Genomic DNA, 26,244 nt, shown 5'->3' with positions numbered 1-26,244 from the left:
TCACGTGGGAAGAGATGAATCTTGTCTCACCATTGCTTGTGACAGAAACAAAATGGGAGGGAGCAGAGGCATCCTGCACCCTGGGGAGAGCTGGTTGTAAGTTCCTGGGTCCCCAGGGCTCAGCCTCTTGCTGCTGCCCTGAGCGATGGTTTGATCTTTGGTACCAGAACTTTTCTGGTACGATATTACGTGAAGGGGGGATGCTCAGTGGTAGGATGGGATACACACAATGGAAGGATGTGCACAAACTAGTGACCTTAATTTTCAAACCCTCCTGGATTTGTGCAGGGCAGGTGTCCCATGCTGAGCTTTGTTGAGCTGGGAACGGCAGAAGCTCTGCCCAGGGGGCTGCAGGGTTCTGCAGGATATGGGGAGGGAGGGAGAGCAGGCGGGCTGGAGGGCTGAGAGTGGAGCCACATCTCCCAAGCACGCTCAGCCACAGCAAGGCTGGAAAACACAGCCCTTAGGAGGCCTTCTTCTGACCCCTGCCACTTCCTAGGACAGCTGTCACAGCCACACCGTGTGGTTAGGTTGTCAGGTGAACATCAGCGCATGTATTCCCCTGGATTTCATGGAAATGCCTGGCTCTGGTGCCAGAGGACGCCAGCAGCGCCGGGGCCGTACAGCAGCGTACGGTGCATGGGCACCACCTGAGCACACAACGCCCTGCAGGCTGAGAGCACTTCATTTCCCATTCCCGCACAGACTCCATCAAAAGCTGAGGTCTCCTGCTCACCACTGGCTCCTCTTCCATGCTGTGTGCAAACACCGTGAGAAGAAAGGAGGAAAGGGGGGGGGGGAAGGAAATTAGCTTGTCCCAAAATGGAGCAGAAAGGGGAGTCTGAAAGAAGCCGTGGTCCTGCATGCCCTACTCGGTGCCTTCTTCAAACTTTAATCACATGGGTCATCACGATATCTATCACCATCCTCCCAGGGAAGGCAGCAGAAGCAGCAGGTACCAAGCACCAGCCTGAGCTAGTTTTTCCATGGAAAGCTTGCCAAGTCATCGGCTGAGAGATGGTCCATGTCTGTCACAGGACAAAGCTGACTGTCACTGACAACTACATGACAAAAACATAATCCAGCGCAAACAGCCCATTTGCAACACTGCTATGTACAGGTTTTCCCTGTCTTCCTTGTACTAAAAAACCCCGTGTACTTGATTTCGAAGGCATGGGGCTGGCACCTACAGGTTATTCCCCATGGGTCTCCAAGGCCCCCAAGTAAGAACAGTGGGAAATTTCCCAAGGGAGCTCCAGGCTGCCCCTGGATTGTTTCTCATCCCCAAAGCAGCTCCTTCCCACCAAGCCAGTGGGCAAGCAGAAGGTCTCAAAGGTCAGCAGCTTTCTGGTGAGTGTCTTGCATGTTTTATTAGTCATATTTCCACTCATTCACCCAGATGAACGATTACAGGCCTCTCCTCTGCCCCACAGCTTCTTCACACTGTTGTGTATGGACATCTGATTTTAGTGCTTGCCAGGCCCCTCTGGTCACCTGCCTGTGAACCAGCTCTGTTGTGTGTTGAGCGCGGTGGTCCTGATGAACTGGCAGAGACAGGGCACACTGCCGTGCCCCAGGTGCCCCCCTGCCATGGCTCGAGGGAGCCGGCCCGTGACCAGGAGCCGGACGTAGCATCCGCTGAAGATCACCAGGAGCTGCTGGGCCATCACCTGGAAGAAGCAAGAGACATGTCAGAGCAGAGCATCTCCCTGCAGGCAACGTGGGTGATACACTAAATACCATTCGCTCCCTCATTCAAGGACTGTCCTTGTCTGAAAGAAACAGGACAGAAGCCAATGGCATATATAACTGTCCCAGATCCCCTTCTGGTCAGCAGTGCTGGCACGCTGTCCCCACAGGGGAGTGACATGAAATGACTGCTCGCCGGTGGGTGGCTGGGGAGCCAGGCTGCTCGGGGACCTGCCCGCTCTGTCCCCATCTCCTGTTGCTTTTTCTTTTGCCTGTAGATGCCAAAGAGCTTCAGTCTGCAGGGATGTCAGCTGCACTGAATTCACTTGGTAACAGTGAGCAGAAAAACGTAAAATAAATCAAAATCATCCCTTTGAAGCTTCTTGCTGAGCAGGAATGAGAGCACATTTGTTACGCAGCATGGCACAAGTCTTTGAAGGCACACCCCATGGAGGAGACAAAGGCTGGGCATGTCTATGCCCCAGCCCCAGCCCAGACAGAGGTGCCAGGTTCCTGCACAGACCCTGGGTAGAGGTTGGCTTCCAAGCAGGGACCCCTGGCCACCAGCAAGAAAGAGCCCAATCCATGAATCCCTCAAGGGTTAAGCACTAGCTGCTCAGTAAGTGTTAACTGCTTTCAGTGTCAGGGCTGGAGAAAGCATGTGTGGACCTCCAGGCTTCCAGGAGCTTCTACTGGTGAAAAAGGAGGTGGCTGGCAGCTGCTGGGATGAGTTCTGGAGTCAAGGTGCCTGGGGGGGCGATTCGGTGCCTCTACCCGTCAGGGAGGAGTATTTCTCATTACCTCTGGTGGGCCCTCGGGAATGAGGCGGAGCAGCTTGTTGCATGTCACCGGTTTTTTATTCACCCCACTGGATAGAAGAGGGGAGTCTTCATGCAAAGCGTCCTCCTTCGTCCCCAGGCTGGGCTGAACCACTGCCTCCATGACCACACAGAGTTCATCCAGGCTGTGTCGCAAGCACGACTGGAAGAGAAAGAGATTTTGGGGGTCTCCAAAGGCAGGTAGCAGTGGTGTCCTGAGGTCAGCCTTTAAAGGACACAATGCCCTCCTGCATGTTTTTACTTCTGGGAATTATCATCCCAAGAGTAAAAAACGGCATTGGCTCAGAGTCGTGCCCAGCACTTGAAGCTCAGTGTCCTCATCCCCCAGCCCGGCGGCCTCGTCCTCGGCTGCCTTTTGTGCCGGCAAGTGCTCCCAGCATGATGGTCACACCTGGCATGGAGAACCTGGTCTTTAAAAACTGCAAGAGTTATATCAGCCAATATGTGAATTGGTGCGTGAGTGTCCACCCCCCGATCTGCATCTGTCGGTTCATCCACAAAGAGGAGCAGCCTTGAGATTTTTCAGGGGGTTGGACCCCCTTCACCTCTCATCCTGCGGCTGTGGTCAGCCAGGGCGATTCGGCACAGAAGAGCGCAGTGCCCATATAGTTATACACTCGTATAGAGGAAAACATTTTCTGAAGGCCAAGAGGACAAAAATTTTATACAGTTAACCCAGTATAGTGTTTACTTATTCCTCAGGCTATCCCATTTAATTCAGGAGGACAGCTCAAGGTGTCAGCTATTTCAAATTGTGACACATGCTTTCAAAATTTGCCCTTGATTCTTGATGACTTCCCTTTATTAAAGTTGTACACTTAATTATCCAGACATGCACCCACCACAGGGCCTAAACAAATTCCTGATGAACTGGGCACCAACAGATGCAGTTTATCCACCTCCCAGTCCATCCAGGTCCCAGTTCACAGCAGGGGATGCCCAGGAGGACACCCAAACACTCAGTTCTCCTTGCCCACCACCATCCCACCAAATCCGGGGTGTAGGGGAGGACCTGCACATGTCACTGCGGGAGCTCGGGCTGTGCCTACTGTCATTTACCTCTCGTGTCCTCTGCAGGTCCGTGATGTGGGCTGACAAGGAGTGGAGGCAGCACTCCGGGCTGAAGTGCACGAACCATAGCTGGGACAGCGGGGTTAAGGAAGGAGTCTATCCATGTTTCCCCCTCCGCAGCCCTCTGCCTCCACGTGGATCATGGTACAGACCTTGCAAGAAGCAGAGCTAAAGCGACTGGTGCTCACTAGATGCTCAGGGCAGTCAGGAACCAAGTAACACATCACAGGGGTAATTTTAAACCAAGAGGGTCTGGGCTAAGACAAAATCTCAAGCTAATGGGGAAAAGAAGAGGGGTGGCAAGGAAGGTGGACATTGCCTCAGAGAGCAGCCAGTCCTCCTCGCACACCTCCTGCAGCCTGGTGGAGTGACAACTGGGATAACCCAGGGCCATTGCCCATCACTCACCTCAGTGGCCTTACATCAAAATAATAAACTGGTGGGTCACATTGACTTAGCTCCCCTAAACCCCTTCCTGCTTGCTTTCCTTTATTTCTAGGCATTCATCCCATTTAATTTTTACAGAATTGACTGTACTCGGTGCTTGTCTGCAGGACAGAGGCACTGTCTGTGAAAAGTCTACCAACAGCAATGTGCTGGGGATGTGTCCTGCCAGCTTTGAGAGCAGCAGCCCCCCAGAAGGCAGCCAAAGGTCTGCCCTTGTGTATCTGCTCAAGCTGCCATCATCTAGGGGATTCAGGAGCAGCGTAAAAGCCAGAGGGTTTAAACAGACCTGACACTAGAGCAGACAGAGGAAAGTGGAAATCCTTGGGTTATTTTCTGCTCTCAGACAGTTCTGGCATACGTAGGTAAAGGCAAAGGCTCGTCCCATTAGTCCTCACTTACCGAGATGTAAAACTATGCTGGTCTGAACACACGTGTAATTCAGGTTCTGGAATGTTTCCTTCTTGTTCTGCAGGGCTTCTCCCCTGCCTGCCCCCTGCTGTATTCCCTGACCCCTTCTCCGACCCTGCGTTTCAGCCTTGCTTCCCTCTGCATTTCTATTTCACACCTCTCTGTATATATGGGGTGGTGTGAGGTCCATCAGCAAACCTCAGATACCATCTCTCTCACCTTCCTTCAACAATTCCAAGCTGTCTTAAAACTCTTTTTCCCCTAAATCTTTGTCTAGTCCAGAAAAGGTATCTCTGAAAAGCAGCAAATGAGCCCAGGGATGGGGACTCTGGTTTACTCTGTGTTGTTTTTGGGGGTTCTGTGCTTGGTTGTTGTTGGGGTTTTTTTGCCATAGACACGTTCTTGTTATGAGTGGAGTGACAGCAATCATCACTGTTGTGTAAGTATAATACACTTTCAGGAATAATTGTCTGCACAACGCACTAATCCCACTTCAACCTCTTAGATTCTATTTCCAATTGCCTTTGGACATATCTCAGTCCCCATTTATAGGAGAAGAAAACACACCCAATCCCTTATGCCATCCAATAGGAAAAAAAAACAAATTCTAGAAATGCCACCCTCTGGAAATCCTCATGGATCATAACATCAATAAATACCTCCACATCATTAGCTACCCAGGAGGGATACAAATTATTCCCTACGGAAAGGATACTTGTAGGATGCTGCGTGGCCCATCCAGGACATCTGTAATCCCCAGAATTAAACTGTGTTTAATAAAGATTTCATTGACAGCTGCCAGCCTCACATCTGTATTCATATTTATCTATTAAAGAACGCAAGAAAAATTAACATGCTCTACAGCAAAACCTGGGCCAACCTACAGCTACAAACTGCAGCTGGGCAATCCCAAACGCTGCATCTCTGAAAGGAAAACCATGGCAAGAGCAGCCTGCAGCCAGGGCAGGATTGTCACCAGCCATCGGTACCAGCCTGGCCACCACTAGCAGACATCTGTGCAGACAGAAATCTCACTAAGGATTGCTTCTTTTATAGACAAGGCGTCTGAAGTGGAATTGACTTCCAGTTTCTCTCTTTTGTCCCCCAGCAGCCCCTGAGTGAGGGGGCTCCTTTCCTGAACCTCTGGGTACCCACACATTTGCCAGGTTTCCCCTTGGAAGAACCATTGCACAGCTGTCATTAGAGGCTTGCTCCACAATCCATTAAAATCAGTGCAAAGATCCCTCTGGATTTTGCAATCAAGCCTTTCCAATATTATTCTTCAGATCACTCCTTAGAAATTTCCATGCTCCTGTGATTCCTTCAAATAAAAGTTGACAACAACAAAGCAGTGGATGCTGCAGGCTGGTTGACTCTCACACCAACATCATCTCCCTGCTTCCTTCTACTGCCCAGTCAACCTTGGTTTTATAATTTTATTGCAACTTCCATCAGTTAGGAGCTGCCTTTTTGCTCAGGACCTGTTGCAAGGCAGGCAGAGCGGGGCCTGGACCATGACTGCAGAGCACCACAGTGACACAAGTAAACGATGCTGTTCATGGCAACAAGCAGCTGATACCGCAAGGGACTGTCGTCAGAAGCAGGGCAGGAGCCGGCTCTGCTGGAGAGCCCCTGTGGCTTCCCACCAGCCGTGGGAGCATGAACCACGCTCTGCAAGTGTTGTCCTATCTCCAGTGACAGCAGGCAATTTGAGCCAGCCAGCTGCGCTCCAACACCAACATTTTAGGCATTACAACACCTAAGTCGGCGGTATAACATCCCTTGCCTGAACTTGATCCCCGAGTCCACTGGATATCCTTCCTGGATAATTCTGTTCTTCGTATGCATTTAGGAGATGACCTGCATCCCAGCACTTTGGTGGGAGGGAGTCCTGTGTGCTCCCACACACCTCTTACCTTCCTCTGGCGACGATCGATAACCAGTATCACAACTACGGTGACTGCTACGGCAGCCAGGGTCACCAGCACACTGGCCTCCCAGTAGCGTCCGAAGGAACACAGCTGCACTGTGAAGTAAATATTTGTCCAGAGAGACACGTACAAAACCTGTAAAAACCCGGAGAGACTGATGATCTTCACAAAACTATGAAAGTGAGAAAGTCACGGAAGAACAAAACTACCGGTCCCTTCTCCCAGGGTAATACCTTACCATAAATTAAGTCACATGAGATCTTCAGAGTGTGATAAAGGACAGAAGTTCTTTCCAGTAATAAATAGGGAAAAGACTAGAAGGGTTGAGTGAGCCCTAGTTTATTGTAAAAAATTACCAGTCATCAAAGACAGAGAGTGAATTATTAATGACGATTCATACCTGGGAAGGATTTCAACCTAGTTCTTCAATTTAGATAAGAAATGCACTCACCGAGGCATATTGATAATACTTCTAATAGTCCCTGTATTTAGAAAGCTCCTCTGTCAAAGAGCTCAAGGTCGTGCAGAGGGTACTCAGTTACAATAATGCTTAAATGGTGGACACTGACCTGGGCTCAAGGACTATGTTAAGAACTGACAAACTTGGCCTTTGCGTAAAGCCAGGCAAAACAGAATTCCTTTGGCATTTAGTTCAGCTAGCCTGCATTTGGGCAGGAGATTGCCCAGAAGCAAATATGACATGTACAGCACAGCATGTCAGAGCATCAATCTTGCAATAATATAATTCATTTGCACTAAACAGGCACCAAAATCCTCAAAATACTGAGCACCAATTGCTACAACATTAGTGAAAGGAGAAGACAACACGTATAACAGCTATCCAAAAAAATAAATGCAACTAAAACAGAGGAGTCAGACTTTATCACATCCTCAGCACACTGCAAAGTATCAGCCTTACCGTAGATGCTAATGGGGTCTTTGAAGGAGCTGCTCTCACCAAAAGATGACAAGCAAGGCTAGACAATCGTCTCATTAACCAAAGCTGACTGACCCATTGGTCTAAATTAGCATCAAGGTGAGAATATTGACAGACTTTTAAAATCAAGTTAAAAAAAGAAGTCTGATGTAGGTACTACAACCTCAGCATACACTGGTTATCCAACCACGGGCAGCCCACTTTGGTGGGACTACCAGCAAGGGGTTGGAAAAGGTGCCTTGCCTTCCATCTGCAGAAATTCTGTGAACTGGGATTTCAAAGGAGCCAACTAGGATGTGTGAAAAGCAGTGTCTCCTCCCCACCCAAACCCCTCTCTCTCCCTGGGCACAAGAACCCCAGGTGTAGGCCCTGATGCATCTCAGCAAGTGCATGTCTATGGCAAGCCTGCGGAAGACCCCACTGTCCTTACCACGGCGAGGGCTATCTGGAACACCCTGGAGTTGTAGAACATGTACCGTCTCACTTCAGGCTTCAGGATCGCATCCTGGATTAACCTTCTCCACTGATCTGTGGCCACCTGCTAAGGGAGAAAACAGAAAACTAGAGCCACTCTCCAGTTTTAGGCTCCTAGTCCCATCAGAACTAGCTTGGGCAGCCACCATGGGGGTGGGCTGGCACTGAAAGCTGTGTCCCTGAGCACCCCCTCACAGAGTGCACCTCCAGTCTCATCCATACAGCTGTCACACACCAAAAACTAGTGTTCTTGCCTCATTTGCAATGAGTAATATCTCCCCGGGAAGTGCACGGAAAGTCACAAAAGAAAACCACCTTTTTATGACAAAAGGACAAGACAAGACAGATTGTCCCAGGGATGCTCCATCCCATCAGAGTGACTTTCAAGCAATTCAAAAGAACCTACATCGAATGGGTATCTTCATGGAGGTTTAGGCCAAGATCGCTACAATTGACTTGCTGTCCATGGGGAATAGACTGATGCTGAACTGAAACAAGCAACTCTCAAACCAATAAAAACCCAGAAACTGTCTCTGATGTCAGTGCAAATGCAAATGATGCTAATCCAGCTAGCACTCACTCCTACAGGGTGCCCAGGGGAGATAACGCATGAGGAGCTTACCTGAACCCCAAGGGACTTCAGCTTCTCTGCACAAAGCTCCATGTCTAAGGAGGTGGCTGAGCAACTGCTGTCCATGCTGAGCACCATGAGCACCTGGCCATTGAAGGGTTCTGCAAGAGCCCAAAGGAGTCATGAGCACGGCTCTGGAATGGGTTTTTTTTCCAAGCAGCTAAGGAGCACATGGCAAAGGGAAAGCTGAGGAACGCAGACCACCCTGACGTGTTTTAAATGGATCCAGAATTCCCCCCTGGACATTTCTAAGAACACCACAAGGAGCTTTGGAAGCAACTTGATGTCCCCTGTAAGGAAACAACCTACAAGAAGGGAGGAAACCCCATACACATTCCAGGAATGAGCAGTCAGAGATAACATGATGCTCTAATCTTCCCCAGGATAACGCCTTGCCTCACTGATCCTTGACTGAAAGGACAATAGACTGAAGCTGTTTGGTGTTTCTGAAGATATCTACCTCTCAGAGAGATCCTCCATTGCCTACCCACCCCACCCACCACAAGCAAAAGTTTGAGCAATCAAATTAAAGTGCTTTCCAATAACCACGTTGTCAGGGATGTGGCAGGGCTGCCCTGCAGCGTGACTCCGTAGGTCCTGCAGTGTCCAGTTCCCTACTCCAGCAGTGCTCCTGGGCTCTGCTCAAGGCTCTCAGCTTCCCAGTTTCAGCTAGGACTAGGATCAGAGATGTAATCTAGAGATCCAGGTTGCAGCCTAGCAAGCGAGAGGACAGCCTGGCCTAGATTTGAGGAGCCGGCTGCTCGGAGCTAAGGCAGAGCAGCCGTGGAGCAGCACAGGAGAGCTGTGATCTCCTGGCAGCCCATCTGGCATTCATCTAGAGTTTACACAAGCTGTGCTACGTCAGGAGGAAGCGAGTGGGTCTAAGGGAGGTTTCACCCAGCTGTCCTTCCCCTTTGCAGATCCGGGGTCAGCCAGACGTCCCCTGGGGCTGCTCCTGCTGGCACTGTCACTCAGTGCTCTCCCAGACCGCTGTGCTGGCTGAAATGCAGCGTGCACTCACCTTACCCTTCCCTCCCACTTATGTCCTCCACCCTCATCACTTCTTCACTGCTCAGGAACAGGCGATGCTAAGCGAAATGAGGCAATTACTTTAAAACAGGGCATGACTGCATCAAGTAAAAAAGGGGAGAGTAGATGCATCTGAAACCTCCGGGGTAACATGGTCCTGAATTGTTTGCTGAGGTTTACCTCCTCCTGGCACAGAGCGTGGAGGCAGCAAGTACAAAGCAAGAATGAAAACAAATGGCCTCAGCCTTGGGCTCAGCTATCCCATTCATGGCCTTGGCTAAGCTGCTTGGCACAAAGTCGGGTGCCAAGCTGAGATACCCGAGATTTGCAGAGAGGCTCAGCTCCTTGACCTCTGCTGGAGTGACAAAAGCTGCTTCGCCCCTGCAAAAACCGAGCACTAAGGAGGTGCCATGAACAGAGCAAGCGAAAAGGGTGCCCTGCTGAATGGTGCGTGGAGGTCTCGGTGAGAACAGCCATCCATGGCGCTGCCTTCTGTCTCTGCACAGCACCTCAGGAGGTTTTGGAGGCAGTGCTGCAGAGGGGGAGCAAATTGTTACCAGGGAAGGGAGTCACTTAGAAAGCACAGGTCAAGTTTCCCAAAGATTTCTTGACTTTTAAAGGCCAAGAGAAGAGGACTTGCAGGGTCCTGCTTTGCAACAAGTGGATGCCCATTCATTCCTATATATCAGGCTTTCCAAAAAGTTAAAATGTCTCCATCGCCACCCCAGAATGCTGAAACACCTATGTTTCAGCATAAAACCTAAAAAAACTAAAAAAATACATTCTTTATTTATTATTTACATATTCCTCCAAAATAAAATAAATAAATAAAAATCTAAAAATCTAAAAAACAGAAAACTAAACATGAAACATGGTTAGTTACATGAGATGCTGTTAATAAGCATCTTTGAAAAATTTGTCTTCTGTGATTTTAAGGGCACTGTACTCAGTACTGCCTTTCTCCTTAGCACCAGGTTGCTTGCTTACCTTTCACCCACTGCAGGGATCCTTCCTTTAAATCACTCTTACAGTAGAAGACGGAGGGAAGTGACCTGTTTTTCTCAATTCCACCAGCTCGGCTTTTATGGGCCATACTGAAAGTGCCTCTCCTTGACGGACTTTATGCTGTATCGTCAGAAATTCAGTGCTTTGTGGGTTTGCCTTATCTTTCACTGCTAAGAAACAGCGATTCCACCCCAAGGCAGCAGGCAGCTGGCTTGCTCTCCTCCTTGAGGAGCAGGTTGTAAAATCCTCATTCACACTCCCACTGAGGACTTCCTGGAGACCCTGCTTTCCGTGAGCAAGGAGACATTCTCTAGCCCTGAAAAGAGGAAAAGACAATCCCACCTCTTGCAGAGACAGCAAATACAGGGTAACAGCACAGACCACCCGGGTGTACCCTGCTCTTGGGACCCTGCTCCCTGTGGATGTTACCACCAGGTAGGTGTTAGCAGCCATGAGAGCAGCACGCACAGGCTCGCCCTCCGCCGCAATTACTTTTTACTTCTTGTTTTGTTAATAGGTGGAAAAGTTATCCTTAAATATTCCTTAAGTTATCCCAGCAGTCTTAAATATTCACATTTTGTAAACAATTAGCCAAGGAATAGTCAGGATTTCTCCTTGCAAAGCCAACTGGCTTTTTGCTATTGCTCTCAGCGGGCACTTTCAGAAGAAAGTGGGGGCAATGTAAATGCCCCCCCAGGAAGCAGGGCACCCCGCACACTGCCGCGATGGGGGATTCCCCACCACACGAAGGAAGCAGTGTAGATCAGGAAGAAAAATGCATCCACAGAAGGCAGAGACGAGCAGGAGCTCTCACCCAGCAGCAGTGAAGAGTTTCTGTTTTCCCTTCCCCTCTCCCCTCCACCGCGGGCAGTGCCAAAAGTCAAAGGGGCACGGCCCCACAGCAGGCACCATGCCCGCGGGTTTTACAGGCAAACACTGCTGACATAAGTCTTTAGCCTACTGCCAGGACCTGTGGGTGGTTATTAAAGCAGATGCTTGGGAGACTGAAGTTTACTTTTCAATTATCTTCCACTCACATGGCTCAGGCGCACCTGCGCTGCCTCTCCAAGGCTATTATTTACTTTCCAACCTCCATTCAGTCTTACTTTCTCACCAGGAGCCTGTTGCTGTAAGGTGCTCTTGGTGTAAGGGTGCCTCACGGAGCTCACCCGCTCCCCTTTCAAAGCAGGACTGCTTTATTTTTGACCCGTGGTTGTTGCTGCAGTTACGCCCTTGCACAAAGGCAGGATAGTCACTGGTTGAAGAACTGCTGGAAAGGAAATTGAGGCAAGAGAAACAACAGGAAAGTTTCTTCTGATTGCAGAAAAAAACCTGCAGACGGCTGGAAACTCACACTTTAGAGAAAGAAGCCACAGCAGACATTGCACAAGAGGTGTGCAGTGTGCGCGTGTACACGGAGTGGGCACAGCACCCACTTTGCCAGTGCAGGTGGAGTGGTATTGCCGTACGTTGAGCGCAGCTCTCCGGTGCTACTTCCCTGAAGAGCACAGCCAGCCACGTGTAACAGAGCACATCTCCCAGCACAAAAAAGTTGGAGAAGAACAGTGAATTTTCTCACTCCTTTCCCCCTTTTGCCTTCAATCCCTTCAGGCTACCATCAAACAGAAGGGAAAATGGAAAACAAGACAGAAAACCCACACAAAACAGCAGCAAAGCAAAGAGTGAAAAACCAGAAACAAAAGGAAAAGCAAATTAAAAGCTACCACCCTGTTGTTGCTGCTGTCATGTTAAGTTAGAGATGAATGAAGACTCTCTGGGTTAGATATTGTGAATTTTGAGTCTCTGGAGGACAGTGCCCAGGAAGCAACAGCAAAGGGTGCAGCAGGATCAGGGCAGCTCAGCCTTCCACAGCGCCTCAGGAGGCAAACTGCCTTCCCCGGCCACAAGCAGCTCATTGGCAAAAGCAGCTTTGCTTTTATCTCTTTGTGCAGCATAGACCTCAGCTGGCTCCATCGCCTTTTACTGCAGAACAACTGCCTGGGTTTGGAGATGGGGTCCCAACGAATCTTCCTCTGCCACCTCCTGTGCTAACATGAGGGGCATCCACTCATCTCCTGCACTCCCTGGGCTCAGTGTCTCTCTAATCTCTTATTCTTTATGCAACACCAACGTCTCTCTGATGACTTTGCCTCTTTCAGGCTATGGACCTCCTTCGTAGGACACCTCCAAGCCCTAGCTAAACAGCAGAGAAACATTTAGCAAATCTTTCTGCTTCATTTCCAGAGCAGCCAGCAGAGGCTTACCTGGTCCAGCTCACCTTCTGGTCCTGGGGAGCCAGCTCAGCTTCCCCCTCCTCCTCCTCACTGTCCTTTACCTGCCATCATCCCACTCTGCACTGCCCAGGTGTCACACTGTCCCACTGCAGAGTGGGGAGGTCTCTGGTCCCGCAGCCCCAACCTGTGCCAGGGAAGGTCACCCTCTTTCCCACATCTCCCAGGGACCACGGACTAACCAGGCACAGCTCACCCAAGGCAAGAAGCCCGTGCCCCTGAGCTCCCTCTCATTACCCCGAGCTGCAAGCACCTACTTGCAAAATCTCCCTTGTGCATGTGACTTTTCCCCTAGGCTGGTTTCAGAAATGTGGTTTTAACCCTCTAGAGTTCCTCAAAAGTGCTTCCCCACCCAAGACACAGCCATGGAAGATCCTGCCATGCAGTTATCCTCACCTTTTGCAGGGTGGAGGTCCAGAGCTGGAGCTGGATCCTAAAGGCTGCAAAGCAGAAGAGTGGCACAGACAGAAGCTCTCCTCCCCCTCCTCCTCCTCCTCCTCCCTGATGAGCCAGGCAGGACTTACGAAGTACAAATCCCAACGTTGCATCAGATTGCCGCAAATACATTAGTCAAAACCAAGCATCAATGATAGGGCTGGAGAAATCAGAAGAGGTGAACGAAGATCTCAAGGCTGAGAACAGGCCACTGTATTTTTAGCAAAAGATCATATTAAAGCACAGCAAAACAGGGATAACACGCAGGTTAGGGACCGTAGCCCCCCTCGAAACAGGAGGTTGAGCTGATAGGGAGGGCAGGCGAGAGTTTCCTCTCCAGTTGCTGAACTCAGAAGAAAAGCAGTGGGCTTGGATACACGGTCAGACAGAGCCCCCAGAACAGGTTCACGTGCTGGAGAAGTCATTCGCTTTCATGCAAAGAGGCAACACTAAGAGATGACTTGGGAAAGAAGAGTCCTTAGCCTGGGAATCGTCGTTTCATGGCTCACCAAAACCTAGAAAATCCATGGAGGCCAGGAACAAAGTCAATCAAGTATCTTAGTGACTGTTCGTCATAGTGAATGGCTTAAAAAAAAAAAAAAAAAAAAAAAAAAAAGAGGCAGAAAAAAAACCCCAGCTTCATTGCAGTGCCTGTGTACACTTCCTGGAGAAAATGCCGTTCTTCTCTTGGAGAGTTGAATTAATGCAGCCCTGTTTGCTCCAGACAATGCTGAGCAATGTGTTCATTACATCACATGGTGCATGGGCAACAGAACTGACTCCAAAGCCGCTTACCCACACGGGATCTTGTTACACTGGGAACTGGCAACTCACCTCGGAACATCATCCAGGTATTGAGAAAAATCAGATAAAACTCCTTGCTGTTGTCACTAGCTCAAGGCCCAGCTCTAATCCCCACGCAAGATAGGGCCATGCAAAGCTTCAGGTTCTTTTGCACACCTCAAAAGCTTTGGCTTCGTTTCCTCCTCTTCTCGCCCACGCAAAGATCCTGGGAGAGAGAGAATATGCCGACCGAAGTGCTTAGAATGAGCACTGTCAGCTCACTGCAAAAAAAATGCCTGAGGCAAAACTCTGCGGGGGCAATAAACTCGAAAGCAACATCCATAATTATGTGCAGCGCATACATCATACACCTCTTGTTTAGCAAGACCTGCGTGTATGGGCTGAACTTGGCATCAGCACCTCATCCCACCCGCACAAGCAGAAAAATCCTGCTCATTTGGGAGGGGAGGGGAGTGGGGTAGAGGGGAACAAAGAAAAATTGAAAAAAAACTAATTCCAAGTTCCAAGTTTAAAGCAATCCCAGTTTTACTGCTCTGAAGTAGCAAAAGAGGCACACATTATTAAATCTTTAGAAACTTTTAGACTGACAGGCTTTCTCTCTGAAGGTTTTCAAAACATCTGTTTCACAGCTGTCTAAGGAACTGAGGAGAAAGCTCCACAGCAGTTCAAACCAACCGAAATGGAAAGGAAGGTTTTCCAGTTGCTTTTCTGAGATAGTTTTCTACCCAGCCACCTCCCTGAACTTGCAGCTCTGGCCCAAAGGAGATGATGGATCTGTGGGCTGGGTTGTAAGGAGTCAAGGTCTCCCTGCTCGACTCTTCCCAACTTCAGCAGTCATCAAGCCACACGCTGAGAAACACTTGGCAGGTGTTAGTTTTTCTGACCATCTTATTTGGCGCATAATTTTTATCCTACCAAGTATCTTCAAAATCCAAGCAGGTATCCTATAGCCACAGGTCCCACAGAATAGTCTAAAAAATATTCAGTGCTTAATATCTTCCAATAAACAACACATTTTAGATTCTAGCTGGACAACAAACCGCTATTGTATTTGTACATATGCCTTTATATCTGGGCTTCCGAAACGCAAAGCTACGTCTATAACGTTCCTATCCCACCTATAAATGGCCCTACCAAAACTTTAAGCATTAGAAATTTAACCATCTTAAAGCCAAGAGGAAGAATTGTAACTGGCAGCAACTACAAAGTCAGTCAGTAATCTAGAAAGGAATGTGGAGAGCCATGCAAAGGCTTACAAGAATTGGGGAACTATTTGACTGTAAAACCAGAGAGAGGATGCTGGCAGGATCCCAGCACAGACCGGAGCTGCTTCTGTTTCGTGGAAGCCCAGCTGACATCCTCTGAAACTGGTCCTGTTTAAAAATGAAGGTTTGCAAATGAAGATCTTCCAAAAATTGAAATGAGAATGAATGAAATGAAAATGAATGAAAACGCAGGTTTCTCCGCTCGAGAAAGCATCGTGTCCGCTGTACATTCGGCTTGTGCTGGCTGGCCAGAGATTTCGGGATTTGTGTTATACAAATCAGAGTTAAGGCAGCTTGAGGTTTGTCTTCAGCTTAACTCGCTGGTATCTATGAAGGAACATGTCCTGACTTACCTTAACCCATGGCAAAGCTATTTGCAGTCTCCCTATCTTTCTTCACTTGCTCTTTTCCTATTTTCTGCTTCCCGGTCTCAACTTTCCACTAATTAAGTGATGAGCTCCCACCGCAGCCTTCTCACCAAGGGATACTTTCACCCTACTGTCAAATGAGACCTCACCCTTCCCTCCGGTGCCACTGAAACCAGGGCCAGCAGGGACTAGGGGACAAAACCCAGCCACACAGCCCTGGCAGATGGGGACAGCAGGACTCCGGCAGGGGTGATGCTGGAGCCTCCACAGCCATCCACCCCGCAGCCCCTCAACCTTCCTGGAAAAAAGCACTTCTAAACAAAATCTTCAAATGAAGCTGATCACTTCTAGCCTCAATGAATCTGGGGGGGCGGGGCGGGAAATCAAATGTCTGCCTGCTTTGAAACCACCTCTAATTTACTTCAGGACTTCACTCTGCGCTGTCACGAGTCTCTAGCCTAAATAACCCCTTTCCTCCCCATCACCATCGCTCTGAGGTGCCTTTGCCAAACCTCCCCGGGCCCTTCAATGCTCTATTCAAAGAGCAATTATTTTCAGCTCTCTCAAGGCTCAGCATCTGAACAGGACACAGAGACCTCATCACATTCACGAGTGTAACAGCTCGCTCTCTCACCTCCATCTTACACAGGACACTTGTATCTCTGCGCTGTACAGTGGCGACTTCATTTCAAAAACAAAACATTGGCTAAGTCCAGGGAGTTCACCCTCACCTTCACAGTCTCTGCAGTGCTGTGCAGCTGGTTATTGATTGCCTGGGTTTTGTGGATTTGATTTCAACTTTCTTAGTTCAGAGTTACACTTCTCTTCGGGGAATCTCTTGCTCTTGGTTTCAGATCATTTCTCCCACTTATCAAGACAATTTTGAATTGTAATTCAGTCCTCTGTACTGTTTGTATCTCTTCCCAGCTTGGTGCCCTGGACATATAACTGTACTCCCTATTCCATCATGCTGCATTGATGATTATATTAGAGAACCTGATTCCAGACAAAAAATAAACTAAAAAAAAAAAATCAGCCATTTGAAGTGCTTGCCCAGACTGACTGTAACCACCAATACCTCCTGTCCTCAGGGACAACCTCATCCTCTACACATTCTTAACATCATTTCTGAGACAACTCTTACCTACTTCAAGTCTCACTGCCTGAAATACTGAAACATATACTCTTTAATCCACTTTTTCCTATTCTGACTCCTAAAACTATATCCTGTCTATATTTACTACATGGTTTGATAAACTTTACATTTTGCAATATCCAAAAGGCTGATGACGCATCACTGTTACTCTGCTTTATTTGCCACAGTCTGCGGGCGATGGCAGTTTCTCCCTACATAAGTCTTGTGGCTGCACGCACTGCAGCCATGAGCGGCAGCCAACACAGGCAGATCTCATTTTCTTTTGATGAAATTGCATTTTCAGTGGGTAACTGTTCCATCTTTTTTTCTTTTTTTTTTTCTTTCAGTGAGCCTTAATTAGGAGAACAAAGTTGTTGAAAGCCTTGTCTTGCCCTTCCCCTCTCTCCCTGCACACAGCCTTCTTTCACAGACTCTGGGTTGAGTTTGTTTGAGCTTGGGTTTTTTTTGTCTAACAACTCAGCAAAGCTGACAGATTGACAGTCATTAAATATAAAAACTGTATCAGGCAATATCCCTAAATTACGTTTCAAATGAAAAGTGACACTTGATTAAGTCATAAAATGTGGTTCTTGGGTTTTTTGCCCTACTTCTGCCTTTTTCCTATGAAGAGTTAAAATATTATCCTTTTTATTATGCTAATGTAAACTCCTCTTTCTTGCATCTCAAAAGAGAGAAAGCTTGGTATGTGTCTTGGATAATGATTCAGCTATTGATCCAGAAGATGCTTTATTAGATTATTTTGAGACAACTGAATGTAATTTAATACCTATTTATTTTCTATTCCTATGCCAGTCCAAGATAGAATCTTTTCTGCATGAAATTAGTACTTTCTCCTTTCAACCTCAAAGAAAGATTAAACTATGCTCTTTTCTTGGATTAGTTTGGGGAACTTTTTCAACAAAACATTGATCTTGAGGGTTCTTGATAGTCTTTTAATACTTTGAAGCCAAAACCTCAGCTGGGATCAGTGGGTTCTAGGCTTGTCTTTCTTATTGTGCATTAATGCAAGAACTAGTGATGTCAGATAAAAAGAAGAAAGATCCTAGATGAGGAAAATAGAAAGAAAGAGGAAAACCAAGCAGTGTTCGTGCACAGAGAAGGAAGAGGAATGGCAGTCTTTTGAAATAGCTGTCTGTAACCTACAGAAGGGACTGTGTGATGGTAGACCAGAATGGCAAGAGGGCACAAGAGCATTTAGGCGTGTCAAAATTGGGGTGTGTTTTTATAAAAGTGCACCCAGCTACTCTACATGCAGCTATTGCTGGGACTCACCATCTTGCTGCTCGCATCCCCCACGAGCTGCCTCGCACGCCGGGAACTGCTGACTTTTCTGTAGGGTTTACTTATTGTCAGCTCATTCTGTTGCTCCAGGGTCAGAAGGGCACCAGCGTGGGAGAAAACAGCAGGACCCCAAAGCTGTGGATAGAAGGGAGGGGACAGGGACTGCCAACAGCTTGATGGTCATATATCTAGCATTAAAAAAGCCTCCTCAATTAATAAGCCTGCTTAATAAAGACTATCAGGAATTGTGTAGGGACCTCACAAAAGCAGAAAAATGAGGAATTTCAGGTTGCCAGATTTGGATTTACACACTGGAATACCTTGAACATTTCATTTATGTTACTATCTAGCAGCCAGCCTGACATCACAATGCAGAATGAGGAACAGCTCGCTGACCTTCAGCAGTAGCCACCGCACCAGGAAAATTTAGGGTCCTCTCTAGTGGTTCTGCAAGTGGCCAAATCAAGCTGCCAGGGGAGTTTCTGATAAAGCACTGGCAGTCAAAACTGCTCCCTGCTGAATGAAAGTTCCCTCAGACTCCTGGACTCCAGATATGGAGTTGTGGGTGATTTCCCTCCTTTATTTCTTGTTTGGACCCTGGAAAGGGAAGAAGGAAAAGGGGCAGGGAGGCTTTTTAGAGGGGAAAATTGCTTTCTCTGAAACAAACGAAACAAATTACACGTTAAGTATCACACAGAATGCTCCTATCAAAATAATTAAATGATCACTGTTATGTCACGGGAAGCACCATGAACCAAAGGCAGAGAGAAGCACACTCCCCGCCATTCCACACCCTGGGTCTGGATGACCCTTCCAGCAGCAGAACCGCCTTGCCCTTCGCCCGCTCTCTGCTCTCTGCAGCCTGGTGCGGGATCCCCCAGGCTGCGAATGACTGGGGAGGGACCTCCCTGCCACCACCGCGCTCACTGTTTCATTCCTCCTGTTCATTACTAGACCTTTCCCTCATGTTCTTGGATTTCACCCCAACAGACACACAGGGGATCAAACCCAGACGGGCTCTGAACAGACCAAACAAACATCAAGCATCATTAGACAGAGCAGAGGTGGTGGACCTGACTGGGATGGGGGGCTGTGGCTTCCCCCCTGCTTCCCCTCCCAGAGTGGTGCTGAGCTCTTTCACTGCTCTTGAACTCCGTGCTTAAACAGGTGACAGTGAGGAGACACTGACCTTCAGGCCGAACAGCACGAGCCGAGCGGGCAGCAAGCTCTGTCGACACAGACGTGCCTTAAAAATTGAACTCTGGCTTCAAGCAGCACAAACTCATGTCCTAATTGCACCTTGTACTGCATGTTAAGCCGTCTAGATGACACTCGTATTCTGGTGTTAATAAGCCATTTGCCCACCTGGCGCTTGTACAGATGACACACCTTCTCAATGGTATCTCAAAAGCAAAAAGTATTAGCTCTATAAATACATAGATCGTGTCTGAACAGAAATTCCACAAAAATCAACTCCAAACCGTTGCTGATGAACATGGTTGTGGCTGGAGCCAAACTGCACTGTGTAACTCCTAACATGCCCACGCCGATCCCAGGAAAGTGCATATTTGCAAGCCGTTTTAACCCGGAGAAATCAACAGCCGCAGCCACTCACTCACTTGACTGTGCACACACAAAACAAGACACGAGCGCTGACCACTTCATACCGCCACACAGTACCAGGACTCAGACCATCCTGGCAGCTGGCTGGCATTTCCAAGGGTGAGAGCTCAAATTAAGGGACTCAGACAGCAGCATGTGTACCCATAGCACCTCCTGACCTTTTTCTCCTGGTACAAGAGCAAGCCATGGCTCATACACACGGAGCCACATCTGTGAGGGATTACAGAGGCAGATCAGCAACAGGGAGAATTTGGAGACAGGCTTGTACTAGCAGCTGGGGTGTTTTACTAATCAAACTTACTGCAGAAAGTACAGAAAATCAGATCTCAGAGGCAAGAAGCCACATGTCCAACTCCATACCTCTGTCAGAAGGTTGGCGGTTTCCTGCAGAGTATTTTTCTGGCACAGCCTAGCTTAGGCAGGAAGGTAGCAGTAGGTCCCCCCCTTCTCAGAGCATCACAGTGCAAAATGGAAGAATCTCAGTATAAATTCAAACACCTACACCGCAAACAAAGCCAGCCTTCCTGGAGAGCAGTAATGGGAAATACTTTCTTCTGTTCAAAGTTATAGAGTAAGGTAACTCTCAGCAGTTAAGTTCCAGGGAAGTAGTACAGAAAACTGATATTCTTGCAACATATTGCAATTTCTGCACAGTCTAAAGGGAGCATCTTCATACCACCTTCTGCCAAGAATAAGCAGGGAAGGGTTTTTTTCCTTTTCTCCTGCCTCTTCCTCTTCTAAACAGTAAGGATAGAAAGACCTCATTAACAAAGGGAAACTTATGAACCAATATGAGAAAGTGGGGCGCACACTATATTTTTTCTGGACAGAGCAGCAGTCTTTCACTGATAAACTAATGGGATGAAATTGCTAATTACAGCCTGGAGCTAGGACAACTTTTATGAGGAATATCATGCTGCAGTCTGAGCACCTGTTCTCAACAGGAAGAAATGTTTCATCTCCGAAGGACAGAGTAGAATTAGCATGGCTGCAACCTTTTATGAGGCCATAGCACCTCTCCAGTCATTAGACCAGACTGATTAAAACTGCTTTGATCATGTTCTCTTTGTACCAACCTGGCTTTTTCCCCAGCCTGGCACATTTGACTTTGCAGGAGGCTTTTGTTTTAATTTTACAACCCATTTAATACCTTGAATTCCTAAAGAGATCCTTTCAGAGCTACAGTACACTACCACAAAAATATTACCCATCTACTCTTTCATTGCCCTGTGTGACTGCAGGCAGACGTTAGTTCCTTTGTTATGACTTCCCATCCATCCCACTCTCCTCCCTCCCAATCGCACTCCAGCTCTAGAAGTCTGAGAGGCTTTTCAATGCTATGCTGAGGGCCTGTGGAAATGCAGGATGTTCTGCCCGAGGAACAGCATCAATAAGGTTTCTTGCATAGATCCTGAACTGAATGATTCTTGGGTTACATCAGGTACATGCTGATCTAAGTCTCTTTTCTGCTAAAAGCCTTGAATTGAACTCAACAAAAAAGCAAAGCCACATTTCGTATTCTGGTGACAAGGAGAGGAAGAAACTGCTGAAAGATGAAACCCCCTGATGTATTCATGTGTATTTCTGATTAGAGCTAGAAAGCATTGCACAGACAACCACAACACACTTATTTCACGCTGTTCCCAGGTATAGCGGGATGCTGCAGGGTACAGTGTGACCTTGGTATAAACAAGCAGTGACCAGTACTTGACTAAAGGAAGGATAATTACTGCACAGTGCCTGGCTATCAAACTATTCTAGTGAACTGGCAACATTTTATTTCCCCTAATGGCACAAGAACATTTGTTCCTGAAGGTTTTCAGAATGATCTGGCAGGTAACACATCAGATTGAAGCCAAGAGGAGGAGCTCTGTAATGGGTTTTTAACTTACCTGCAACGACCTTCAGACACTTGCTGTATCTCTTTTAAAAAAAAATGAAGAATGACTATTAAGTACTGATTTTTTTATGAGTCCAAACTCCCATGCAACACAGAAACCTGACAGCACTCAGAACAAGTTAGCAGGAACAACAAGAGTGACTGCAGACTTTGGAGTTAAATAAGTGTTTTTACTTTCAAGTGTCATAGTGCCAGACTTGTAACTCAAGCTAACAGCAGAATATACAGAGGATATTCCATACAGAGAAACTCAGGCACCTGAAAATTATCAGTGAGCACTGTACAGCCACAGAATTCTTCTTACAAGGCTTAACCCCTGTACAAAGTTTAACAACACACCAAAAAAATGCATTTTGGTCAACAAGAATACAGTTATATGGATCTAATAATTACTGACACAGACTCTCCATTTAAACCTGGCCAGGATCTCTCTCCTTTCTACTTCACAGAGAAAAGCCTCTCACTGAATATCACCCAGATAAAAAGGGAGAGTAGATGTGCCAACTTGAATGTATATTTAATAACTTAGCACAGATTTGAGACATGGCCATTTAATGTTTGAATAAGCTCTGAATCAGCGTCAAGAGAGAAACTAACAGAACTCCAGTAAGATACTGATGACCTACAACTCACTGAAATAATTTAACACATTTACAGGAGGAACAGTTAAGGTATGGCTGAGAGCTGTACATTCCACCTCAAGCTCAAGATGTTACTACCAGCATTTCCAGTATGCTTATTCCTTCTTCCACTACTACCCATTGATGCGGTAATTCACATGGATCTCAGGTTTGATGTCACACACTAGTGACAACAGCTGGGAAAGGACCACCTCACGGTTCTTCTGGAAGTTCTGCTGGATTACGCTCATCTTTTCCTGGGTCTCTTTCTCAACTTCAGTGGTGCAGCTGCCATGAGATCCAAGTGCCTACAAATAACAAAGGAAAGAGAAAGCTCACATGCTTTCTTTTTGACAAAGGAAACACTATGCCCAGCTCTGAATTTTGGTATTCTGGACTGCCTCAGTGCATCTCAACCATTAACATTTGCTGGGGAAAGAACTGAACTTAAAAAAACCTAAAAATAGTAGTATTTCTGGATTCTCTGCTCAAGATTTCCCCACTAAACTCTCCCAGGCTTGCCTTTCATCCACAGCCCATGCGTTTTATCCTCTTTTATCCATTATCTAGCACCTTAAAGCAAGAGCTTATAAAGAATGCCTGCAGTAAAGGTCCTGCTGCACTGGCAACTGCAACCAGGAACCCCTGGGCACTACTGTACTATACAGTGTAAGAAAAGGAACACTTGTGTTTAAACACAGTCTTCACATCATCCTACTGCTTTTACCATTGGAGAATATACAAAAATCTCTGCCTTCCTAAAAGGACTGTGGGCCACGTGATACACACAGCAAGAGTCTCTCACAGCTTACAATGCCTTCTTGACCCATAAGCAAGGGCAGAGAGAGGAAACCCCCATAAGATGGGGGGGGGGGGGCAAAAAGGCACTGAAAAAACATGCTGAAAGAGACTGGTACCCTAGGACTGAAATTCAAAGAGCTTCTCTCTCTGGAGAAGGATAAATAAAACAAACCCAGCTGACAGGCAGTGAAGTTCACTTTATTAGCCTGGAAGCACATGATACCATATGCCTAGTGAACTAAGCTAACAAGCAATTATAAAAAATTAATCCTGACCTACTGACATAAAGCCTATTATGCAGAAGAACAGAGGAGGTGGTACTGTGCTAACCGGAAGATGGACAGAGGGGAGGCTTGCCAGGTCATTTTCTGACGATTTCAGAACTGACAGAGGCCCACAGGCAGCTGGTGAACCTCAGCTGGTGAAGGGCCTCAGTTCTGCACCTTTTGGGAACACCTCCTCTTGCTCAGAAGGAAAGGCAAACACACCCCTTGGGACACAGCAGGCAACACTGCTAAGCAGGATACAAGCCTTACAACTGCTTCAGCAACAGCAAAGCATCTATGAGGCAAGTGGTCTCTACCACATTAGCATCACAAAAAACAGCTTGTCACGGGGGAATAAGCCTGGTATATTTTTGATGCTGCTACATACAGCAGGTTTTGGGAGGCTGCCACCCATCAGGGCACTAGCCAACACATGAGCTCATTAAGCTAATTCCCTACCAGTCAATAGTTCTGGCTGCTGAGATGCAACACACCATGTTCTGATTCACTTCCACTGTTTTTTTGTCGTGACACGTGGCTGTGCATCAGAGGAAGGCAGTTAGGGAAGTACTCTGCTGGCAACACGTTCCATTCCGAGGGCTGCTCTCAGGGCCAGTAACCCTAAACACAAGGCTAAGGGGTTGGGTAGGTAACAGAATGATCTAGAAAACAAACCGCTGCTTCCTTGGCTTTGAACTCTTTCTCCCTCTGCAGACGGTACTGCTCAATCTCTGCCTGGGCTTCTTCTTTTGCCTGCTTCAGCCTCCGATTCTTTCCTATTTTCAAAGAACATACCAAATGAAACAAAGAGAAAGTACTGAAAGCATATTCCCCCACACCTCTCCAGCTACCCAATGCACAAGAGCCACTACAGCGTTTGCTACTGCGGCAGCCCCTTCTATAGGATGCATCAGGAGGGCATCGCACACCCTCGGAGCCCCTCCAGCTTTGAGGTGTTAGCCAACCTCCGCAGCACGAGGTCACCCTGTGTGCCACCAAACGACCACCAAGCTCGCCACACAGTGAGCTTCCACCAGTGAGAAATGAAGAGGTTCTCTGAGCCAGCGGATGCATTAGGCAACCTGCAGGTCTGGCCTTGCTGATGGGAGCGTGCAGCCCGTCTGAGTGATCCCAAAGAGCACAGAACAACATGAGGGCTCAGTTCTGCAGCAGGCCAACTGTGCAAGCAATAGAAAAACTGGCTATGGCATCAACTTCCCCTCTTGGACTTTCCACCATATTCTCCCCTCTGAGGTTATCATCATTAGAGTGAACTACAGCAGCCTACTTCTTGCAACACTGTCACGGGGTAGAACCACTAGACAAGGCAGCTTCATTTAAAAAATTAGTAAATGTATATATTCTTGAAGCAGGACATTTGTAAAGGTGGGGGGATCTTTGTAACCACGATTTCTGTCGCTTAACAGGAAAAGCTAACGTGGATCCCCAAGAAGTAGCTCTTTCTGCTCTATAAAATGTCTAACCATTGACGGGCAATTACACTGTTTTCATCCAGAAGGAAAAAAAAACAAGTTAAAGATAGGAAAGAAATAGATAAGCACCAGCATCTCCCAGCTGAAGACCCTGCTGCCATGAAGGGTGCTGACAGGGATCCCCTCCTAGAGAGCCGCCCCACCGGGCCAGGAGCCACCAGCCCCTCCGGGGCCTGTGCGGGCCCCTCCAGCCACCGGCCCGCACCGCTGCCCGGGCACATCCCACTGCGGTTGGACACCTGGGCGCCCCGCGGCGCTTCCCGCCACCCCGACCCCCCTCCGGGCGGGGAGGGGTCCCCCAGGGGCACGGAGGGCTCCGGCGGCCCCCGCTTCCCCGCGGCCGGGGGGCTCCGGGAGACCGACCGCACTCCCGCACCCCGCGGCGGGGCCGCGCCGGCAGCCCCCCGAGGCGGCCAGGCCTGAGAGGCCTAAGGCGGCCGCGCCGGACTAGGCCAGGCCGGGGACCCCCGCCGCTGCAGGCCCCCCAGCGCCCCGCGGTGGGGCGGGGCGGGGCCGGGCCGGGCGCTGCCGTACTCACGCTTGCGGGCCTCGGCCACCTTCTCGGCGGCGCGTTTCTCGGCCTGCAGCAGCTGCTGGATGCCCTGCGACTGGCTCGCCATGGCGGCGCCCTCCCGGCCCTTCGCCGCCGCCAGCGTCACCGCGGCCTGGGCCCCGCCCCGCCACGGGCACCGCCCACCGGGGCCCGCGCGGCGCCGCCCCTGCCCCCGCCCGCGAGAGAGCAGGCGGGAAAGCGCCCCCAGAGCCCCGCAGGGCGGCGGCGGGGCCGTCGGGCTTTGTTTGTGTCGTGGCTTTTACCCAGCGGCCCGCCTCCTCCCGGGCACCCCCGGCAGCGCGGGCCGAGGGGCCGCAGCCCCCCGCGGAGCCATCGGGGCGAGGGGGATCAAGGCATAACGATCCAGGGCCACCTTCCCTCAGGGAGCCAGGCCCCGCCAGACACCCCCCGCCTCACCCCAACCCTGGGCCATCACATCCCGGGGGTGATTTAAAGCCCTGAACGCGGCTCCCCTGCCACTTCCAGAGCATAAATTACAATTATTGCCGAATAATCCTGCTCTGAGGAGGCACCAGAGCTGCAGCCCTCACATCATTGCGGCGGGGAACGGGGGGCCGTCGTGGTATGCTGCGTCAGTTCCCTGTCATGCAAGGGACGGAGGCAGTGAATCAAATGCATATTTATAGTGCGGAATAGGAATTACGAGTGTCTAGCAAGGTGACCTTCATCTCCCAGCAATTAAATGGGTTTAGTGGGCCTGTCCATCGAGTGTTAGATTTGCTTCAGTAAAAAAAGATGAAAGGTGGGGAGAAGAGCTCTGATGACAAATTGGGGGGTTGAAGCAAGGCTGGGAGCCGGCAGTCAGCGCGGGGGCAGCTGCGGGGGGCAGAGGGACAAGTGGGTGTCTGCGTGGCACCCGCTGTGCTGATGGGGCACGGGGAGACCCAGCAAACCCGGTCCCACATC

At 48.8% G+C, this 26,244-nt stretch overlaps 2 protein-coding genes across 3 annotated transcripts; both read right to left on the bottom strand.

Annotated features, from left to right (window-relative positions):
* Positions 1-20: 20 nt before the first annotated feature.
* On the bottom strand, positions 21-21,582 carry TMEM268 (transmembrane protein 268). 2 transcript variants are annotated; one of them, XM_080402306.1, is made up of 8 exons: positions 10,444-21,582; positions 8,419-8,528; positions 7,753-7,863; positions 6,371-6,520; positions 5,170-5,280; positions 3,588-3,668; positions 2,491-2,670; positions 21-1,670 (listed from the first exon to the last, which is right to left on the bottom strand). In XM_080402306.1, the coding sequence occupies exons 1-8, from the start codon at positions 10,547-10,549 to the stop codon at positions 1,491-1,493; spliced, it is 1,029 nt and encodes a 342-aa protein (XP_080258432.1). In that variant the 5' UTR covers positions 10,550-21,582; the 3' UTR covers positions 21-1,490. The 2 variants fall into 2 exon arrangements, with proteins under 2 accessions (XP_080258432.1, XP_080258433.1); XM_080402307.1 differs by having other exon boundaries at positions 7,753-7,860.
* Positions 21,583-21,733: 151 nt separating this feature from the next.
* On the bottom strand, positions 21,734-25,460 carry ATP6V1G1 (ATPase H+ transporting V1 subunit G1). Its single transcript, XM_080402310.1, has 3 exons — positions 25,303-25,460; positions 23,947-24,047; positions 21,734-22,512 (listed from the first exon to the last, which is right to left on the bottom strand). Exons 1-3 carry the CDS (start codon positions 25,382-25,384, stop codon positions 22,339-22,341), a joined length of 357 nt encoding a protein of 118 aa, XP_080258436.1. The 5' UTR covers positions 25,385-25,460; the 3' UTR covers positions 21,734-22,338.
* Positions 25,461-26,244: the final 784 nt, after the last annotated feature.

The sequence above is a fragment of the Falco punctatus genome, assembly GCF_963210335.1.
Source record: "Falco punctatus genome assembly, chromosome: 9".
NCBI lineage: Eukaryota > Metazoa > Chordata > Aves > Falconiformes > Falconidae > Falco > Falco punctatus.
The sequence above is the reverse complement of the archived record's forward strand: the minus strand, read 5'-3'. Positions and strand labels throughout refer to the sequence as shown.

What these genes read in the sequence shown, in the direction of transcription:
- TMEM268 (XM_080402306.1), bottom strand. Translation starts at nt 10,549, where the DNA reads ATGGCCCATAAAAGCCGAGCTGGTGGAATTGAGAAAAACAGGTCACTT. An exon ending in ATCCCTGCAGTGGGTGAAAG is followed by an intron (nt 8,529 to 10,443) that starts GTAAGCAAGCAA and finishes GGGCTCTTGCAG; the next exon opens with AACCCTTCAATGGCCAGGTG. An exon ending in TGAAGTCCCTTGGGGTTCAG is followed by an intron (nt 7,864 to 8,418) that starts GTAAGCTCCTCA and finishes TTTCTCCCTTAG; the next exon opens with CAGGTGGCCACAGATCAGTG.
- ATP6V1G1 (XM_080402310.1), bottom strand. Translation starts at nt 25,384, where the DNA reads ATGGCGAGCCAGTCGCAGGGCATCCAGCAGCTGCTGCAGGCCGAGAAA. An exon ending in GGTGGCCGAGGCCCGCAAGC is followed by an intron (nt 24,048 to 25,302) that starts GTGAGTACGGCA and finishes CTTTGAAAATAG; the next exon opens with GAAAGAATCGGAGGCTGAAG. An exon ending in TCAAAGCCAAGGAAGCAGCG is followed by an intron (nt 22,513 to 23,946) that starts GTTTGTTTTCTA and finishes TGTTATTTGTAG; the next exon opens with GCACTTGGATCTCATGGCAG.